Source organism: Mus musculus, chromosome 2, assembly GCF_000001635.26.
Source record: "Mus musculus strain C57BL/6J chromosome 2, GRCm38.p6 C57BL/6J".
NCBI classification, from domain to species: domain Eukaryota; kingdom Metazoa; phylum Chordata; class Mammalia; order Rodentia; family Muridae; genus Mus; species Mus musculus.
The window spans coordinates 73,268,842-73,276,202 of NC_000068.7; the positions used below are offsets into that span (position 1 = coordinate 73,268,842).

The 7,361-nt window shown below is 53.2% G+C and overlaps 1 protein-coding gene across 1 annotated transcript; it reads left to right on the forward strand.

Moving 5' to 3' along the window:
* The first annotated feature begins 3,084 nt into the window (after positions 1-3,084).
* On the forward strand, positions 3,085-6,930 carry Sp9 (trans-acting transcription factor 9). Its single transcript, NM_001005343.2, has 2 exons — positions 3,085-3,250; positions 4,284-6,930. Exons 1-2 carry the CDS (start codon positions 3,230-3,232, stop codon positions 5,715-5,717), a joined length of 1,455 nt encoding a protein of 484 aa, NP_001005343.1. The 5' UTR covers positions 3,085-3,229; the 3' UTR covers positions 5,718-6,930.
* The last annotated feature ends 431 nt before the right edge of the window (positions 6,931-7,361 follow it).

Here is a 7,361-nt window from a genome sequence, read left to right on the forward strand (position 1 = left end):
ACCCGGATACATAATTTTAAAAAATCAGTTTCAGTGTATATGAGGTTCTCACCCCACTTTCTCTGCTCAGTCAGATTTGTTTATGCAGAATCGACATTTAATAGTGCTAATTGCACTCCAGTTAAATTGCCCTGATTGCAGAAAGGGAAGCAATTTTCGTGCTCTCTGTCTGGGTTTGGAAGAAATTGTTTTATATTCACCTCTTTATAAAGAAGTGGAGATAAGGCACCGGGGCCTTTGCACAAATTGCACTTAGGGGCTGACTGGCACCATTCAGGCGCTATAATAGAGCATTATTTGGCCGTTTTGAATAATGTAAAGCGTTTGCTGAAAGCTATTCTCCTGAAAATTGCTTTAACTTTTAAAAGGGTGATGATTCACTCCAAACCAGGCCTTTGTTACATTGTCATTATTTCCCCAAATGTTTTAACAGTCAGCTCAACACTTTAGCATAACACATTGATCTTTGTTTAAAAACTAGATTTTTTAGAAGATGAAAAAAATCTGTCAGACGGAAGGGGAAAAAAACTGGAACCCCCCCCCCAAGATTTTCTTTGAGCCCCACCTTAGAGTTGAAACGGGCAGGATTGTTGAATTGTCTGTATTCCTTTGGAAGACTTCCCTAACTTTTATTGTGATGAGGACGCGTGTGTCTAGGAATATGCGAAAGCCCACGTCCAGAGTCTGACAGCTGGAACTGCGTGGAAAACAGCGGGAGGGGGAGGGGACTGCTGCAGGAGGAGGAGGAGGAGGAGGAGGAGGAGGAGGAGGAGGAGGAGGAGGAGGAGGAGGAGGAGGAGGAGGAGGAGGAATCCGGGTGCCTCGAGCCCGAGACGCCTGTGAGAACTGTTTAAATGGTGGGCTTAAAAATGTTACCAGTGCCAAGTGGCTTTTCGGGTTGTCTTATTTATGACTTGGTCAGGTTTCCTTAAGAAGAGGGTGGGTTGGGGAGGAGAAGTCGTGGGGAACCCCTCTGCACTTCTCCTCCCCGGGCTGCCCAGGGTGAATCGGAAACGCCTCGCTGCCACTTAACAATCCCTCTATTAGTAAATCGACGCGAGGACCCTACGGGAAGCCGAGGGCCAGCCTCCCCTTCCAGGGCAGAAATCACCTGTTGGGAACAGCTCCTGGGTCCCCCCTGCTGGGCTTTCTGGCTTGGTCCTGCAGCCTGGTAACCCGCCCCCTTCCACCGCGTTGTCTTTCTTTACGCCCCCCCCCCCCTTAGATTTTTATCTCAGTCACCTAGGACGCAGAGCTTCCTTCCTAGCTGATCAGCTCATCCCTCTCTTTTCTCCTTTTCCGCCATCATTTTCCTCCTTTTCTTTTGTCACCTTAAAGTTTTCTTTTAAAGGCATTCTGAGCAAAAATAGTCTAGGGAAAGGCGACGTCCACATAAGCTCTCCCCATTCACGAAGAGCCGGTGCGTGCAGGCCTGGTCTTCCACCTTAAGGTGAGAGAGAAGTCTTGCGGTGGACTTACTTTTGGGCCTAGAGATCTTGCAAATGAACTCAACCTGGAAAAACAACTTCACATCCTCCTGACTTGTCGTTCCCCCGACAAATTGTCTTTTGCACCCGATCATTTAGGGTTGGGAGTTATTATTTTAAAAAGCAGGATGTGGTTTGGAGGGGGGACGTGCTTACACGTTTAAGTATCCAGACCTGCCTGAGGGCGCTGGTATTTCTAGTTCAAAAGCTGCCTCTGGCTACCCTGGAAAAGACAAAAGTAATGCCCAGAAACAGGAAACCCTCCAGCGGCGGCGCCTTGCGATGCGTGAGGACACCTCTTTTTACACCAAGGTCCAGAGAGGCTTTGAAGATGCTTCCAGCTTGCAGAAGGCGGAGGCGCCCACGTGTGGCCTGGCTTTCGCAGACTCTCTCGGTGAAGGCTCCGGAGAGGTCCTCCAAAGGCTGTGTCAGCAGGGTGCCTGATGAAGATGAGCCTTCCTTTGGAGTCCCTTGGCCCTGAAGACGGAGTTTCTAGGCCCTAGCAGTCTGCAGTGGAGATAGTTTGAATCTGAAGCAAGAAAAATGACTCTATAAACATCCCCTAAAACTCGACTTCAACCTGAAATCCGACATGCAAATCTCCACCGGGTTAAACAAACAGCGGTGCAAGCTGCAGCTTCGGCGGGGGTGGCGGTGGGGGGGCGGACGCCGCTCGCGCCGGTCTCCGTTTCCAAAGTTGTTACAATGTGAAAATAAGCGGCTTCGTGCAGAGTGTTGTATGGGCTGATGCTTCCCACCCCCACGCCAGCCCCCAGAAAAACCTGGCAGATAATCAGCACGTCCCACTGTTTAGTCATATTTGACAACTGGGTTAACCTGGTATCTAGGCGCTGGCGAAGCCATACAAAGGGTGCCCTCAATTACCACCAGGAGCTTCTGGTGTGATAGGCACTTGTATTACCCCCTGGGTCAGAGGCCAGAGCGACAATTAGGAAGTCACTTAGACCGCTGGAGGGAAATGGCGGGATGCAGCAGGCTCTGGGCTCTCCTAACAAGTCTGTGGGTGTAGACCTGCCTGGAGAGGCCCAGCTGTCCTTTGCGCCCTCTGCTCAATAGGACTCTGAGTATAAAAAGAGTACGGTGGGAGCAGGAATCTGGGAAAACGACCACGACAAGGATAAATCCATCGCAAGAGTGATGGCTACAAGTTCAAGTTCTTCGCAGCAACAACGTGTACACACAAAGTGAACGCAGACCATTTCTGCTTGTGCCCTAGGCCGGGGTGTCCCTCTCCTGCTTCTTTCCCACAAGTGGAGAGTGAAGACTGTCAGCCCTACGTAGCAAGGTGGCCAGGGTGGTGGGAGTGGTGGGGGCCTGCGGCTTGGTCTCAACAGTACTTAAACCTGGCTTGGTACGTGAGTGTGTGTAAATTTTTAATTGCACTGTAATTTCTTCTGTCCCTAGCCCGCCCCCCTCCCACCCACGCCCGCAGACTTGACTGGCACGCGCCAGGAGCCCGGGCTCGGGCCCCTCGGAGCGTCTGATTGGCTGCGGGGCAGCTCCCGTCTGCTCTGCCTGCGCCCTCATTGGGCGAGAGGCGCAGCCAGCGGCACTTCAAAGCGGGTGCTCCTCGCACTTAGGCTGAGTTTTGCCGGCGGGAGCCCAGAGTCCGCTCGGCGCGAGCGCGGGACGCGGGAGCCGCGCGGGACCTGAATCGTGATTCCCAGCAGCCGCCAGGCTTAACACCGCTCCGGGCCTCGCCGCGCAGCCCAAAACCTGCTATGGCCACGTCTATACTTGGGGTAAGTGAAAAAGACTCGCTGCAAAGGCTTTGCTCATTTTTGTTTGTTTTGTTTTTGTGTTGTTGGTGGTGGTTTTTTGTTTTTGTTTTGTTTTCTTATGGCTTCTCTGGGCCAGAATCTCTCAAGAAACTGTTGCTATACCACAGCTCTGGTTTCCTTTTAGCATTTTCTACATTTCTGGAACCGATCTTTTCAAGTTATTGGAACCTGGGACCTTTTGCCTTTGCAAGAAAAGAATGTCTTAAGCAAGTTCCCTTTTAACTGGTTTTTGAGGCAAAGCCGAATGTTTCTTTTCTTCCCTTCTTGATTTTAACATCACTCCCCCACTCCCAACCCCACCCCCCGCCACTTGGTTTGGGGGTTGTTGCATTACATTACAGTGTTTTCTGGAAAGTCTTGTTTTGCAGGCCACGAAGTTACATTAATAAACACTTACATTAGCGTGGCTCCCCAGTTTGCCCTTGACTTTGAAAGCCGCTTATACTTGGATTCTTTTTGTAATCGTGTGCGTTGTGTAAATATCAAAACTACGTTTCTGAACTATAAAAGAAAATAGCCAAGTCGTAGCCACTCATTCGAGGAATGTTCTAAGAGTTTCTTCCAGCACTGGGTGGCTGTTTTGGCCACCACCCCCCGCCCTCACCCGTTATTTCTTGTGTGTGTTTACCTTCGTGCTACACCCGGAAGGGCGACTTGGGAGCTTCTGGGAGATGAGCGGGCTTATGGCGTCAACCCAAGTCTGATTCTAGACAAGGGTGGCAGCGAACGAAGTGGCGAAAACCGAGGCATTTCTGATCTATAGTCTCACTGAGGAACAACTTTCCTACTCGCTCGTGGTCGCCTCTGTCCTGCGCGGGGCGCGGCGCGTCCCCCGCCAGCGTGCGGGGAGGAGGCGCGAGCCGGGGTGCCAGGGCCCTCCGGGATCTGCGCGGGGGGAACGAGGCTGCTCACCGGTGCACTTTGTGTCTTCCCCCACTTCTCCCTGCCCTCCTCCTCCTCCTCCTCGCTCCCTCCTTCACCCCACCCACTCTAGGAAGAGCCACGCTTCGGAACGACCCCGTTGGCCATGCTGGCGGCGACCTGCAACAAGATCGGCAACACGAGCCCCCTGACGACCCTGCCCGAGTCCAGCGCCTTCGCCAAAGGCGGCTTCCACCCCTGGAAGCGCTCCTCGTCCAGCTGCAACCTCGGCTCCAGTCTCTCCGGCTTCGCTGTGGCCACGGGCGGCCGCGGCTCGGGCAGCCTGGCGGGTGGCTCGGGAGCCGCCAACAGCGCCTTCTGCCTGGCCTCCACGTCCCCCACGTCGTCCGCCTTCAGCAGCGACTATGGCGGCCTTTTCTCCAACTCGGCGGCGGCGGCGGCCGCGGCGGCCGGCGTGTCCCCGCAGGAGGCGGGCGGCCAGTCGGCCTTCATCTCCAAGGTGCACACGACGGCGGCCGACGGTCTGTACCCGCGCGTGGGCATGGCGCACCCGTACGAGTCGTGGTACAAGTCGGGCTTCCACTCGACCCTAGCGGCGGGCGAGGTGACCAACGGCGCGGCGTCATCGTGGTGGGACGTGCACAGCAGCCCTGGGTCCTGGCTGGAGGTGCAGAACCCCGCCGGGGGGCTGCAGAGCTCGCTGCACTCGGGCGCCCCCCAGGCCTCGCTGCACTCTCAGCTGGGCACCTACAACCCCGACTTCAGCTCGCTCACGCACTCGGCCTTCAGCTCCACCGGCCTCGGCTCGTCGGCCGCCGCCGCTTCGCACCTGCTCTCCACCAGCCAGCACCTGCTGGCCCAGGACGGCTTCAAGCCGGTGCTGCCCTCTTACTCGGACTCCAGCGCAGCGGTGGCCGCGGCGGCCGCCAGCGCTATGATTTCGGGCGCAGCGGCGGCCGCCGCCGGGGGCAGCTCGGCGCGCTCCGCCCGTCGCTACTCGGGCCGCGCCACCTGCGACTGCCCCAACTGCCAGGAGGCCGAGCGGCTGGGTCCGGCCGGGGCGAGCCTACGCCGCAAGGGGCTGCACAGCTGTCACATCCCGGGCTGTGGCAAGGTGTACGGCAAGACGTCGCACCTGAAGGCGCACCTGCGCTGGCACACGGGCGAGCGGCCCTTCGTGTGCAACTGGCTCTTCTGCGGCAAGCGCTTCACGCGCTCGGACGAGCTGCAGCGGCACCTGCGGACTCACACGGGCGAGAAGCGCTTCGCCTGCCCTGTGTGCAACAAGCGTTTCATGCGCAGCGACCACCTGAGCAAACACATTAAGACGCACAACGGGGGCGGCGGGGGCAAAAAGGGCAGCGACAGTGACACGGACGCCAGCAACCTGGAGACACCCCGTTCCGAGTCCCCGGACCTCATCCTGCACGATTCCGGCGTCAGTGCAGCCCGGGCGGCTGCGGCGGCGGCAGCGGCGGCGGCGGCAGCGGCAGCGGCGGCTTCGGCGGGAGGCAAGGAAGCTGCGACCGGTCCCAACGACTCCTAGAGGTTGGCGGAGAGGCGCGAGCGAGCAAGTAGAGACACCCAGAGCGAGCGAGCGAGAGGTTCGGAGGGCGAGCGAGTGGGCGCACGGGAGGGCAGGGGCTCCAGAGAAGCCCCCGGAGCCCAGGCTGGGAGCGAGGTGGAGCAGCGCGGAACCCCGGGCGGTGGCTTGCTGGCGGCGCCGGAGTTGCCCTCAACCCGTTGCGCCCAGATGAGAATCGATCTCGAGGTCCAGAAACAAAAGCGAGCCATCCTCCGACATAAGTGCAGGTTCAAAACTACACACACACACACACACACACACACACACACACACCACCCCGGAGTCCCACAAACGCAAGAACGCACACTCCCGCGCGCGCACTCACAGGCACCCACTCGAACAAACTTCTCCAGAGAAGAGCAATACACAGAAATGTCCCCTCCCCCCACTGCCCACTCCCCCCACCATCCTCTGTCCTTTTCTCAAAAACAAAAAACAAAAACTAGCTACCACTCAGCAAAGGACTGTCAGAACTTTCGAATGAAAACAAACGAGACCTATAAAAACAGACCCTTTGTGTGGATTATATTATATATAAAATCTCCAAGTCCTGCTTGATGTCTACTTACAATGAGACTTTTTTTTTTTTTTCTAAAAAAAGGAAGCATCAAAAAAGGCTTAAGGTGAGATATTCAACTGGAAGTCTAGCAACAGTTTCTCTGTATTTCATAACATCTGTATAAATAGGGTTCAAAGGATTGTGTTCTCTTTTATTTTCTTGTAAATGTTCATTCGAATAGTTTTTTTGTGAATTCCTGAAATTCAGGGAGTTTCTTTTTAATTTTCTGATGCACTTTGTGAAAGTCAGTATATATGTAAAAGATATTTAAAATGTTGAGTTACCATTTCACTCAAACACGTAAGTTAAGGTCATCTAAAGAAATTAAATGCGTTTATCTGTATGAAGAGAATCTTGACATCATATTTTCATTTTGGTGTTATTAAAGGACTCTAAACAACACTCCTCCTTTAAAAAAATATCCTGTTTCCCCCTCAATAATCTTTAATGTGGAATCAACTATTTTTTTTTGTTGGGAAACAAATTCCCTTAATGTTAGTTGTAGGCAATGAAGTTTATGTGGGTTGCAAAAGCCATAGCACACATACATTTTTTTGAGAAGTCAAAATTATTTATTTGTATATCAACAGCAAAAATTAAATCGGGTTATAAGAATGTGTAGTTGTATTACTTAATGGGAGGGCTTGCAAAAGGTGACATTTTAAATCTTTGGATCGCCTTTTTAAAAAGCCAGGGCTTTTGACAGTTTTAACTGGGGAGATACCTACCCATCTCCCGGAGGGTTCAGAAAAAATTGGTGGGTTTGTTTTTTAAAACTGATTTTAAAACAATCTGTGGGGGAAAAAATCTTTCTAGGAAAAAAATATCTTTTAGTTTCCAAGGCTCTCTACGTTGGGAGGCATCTCTGGGGAATAAATCGCTAGAGTCAATACCCCGGAAAAGACATTTCATGCCTAAATGAAAATCTTGTTAAATGTTATTAATTTTGACTTAGAGCACACAGCAGCCCCCTGTGCCTTGTATTCCCTTATTAGGGATTCATGTCTTATCAAATATCTAATTAATCTCCTAGACATCATTTGTTC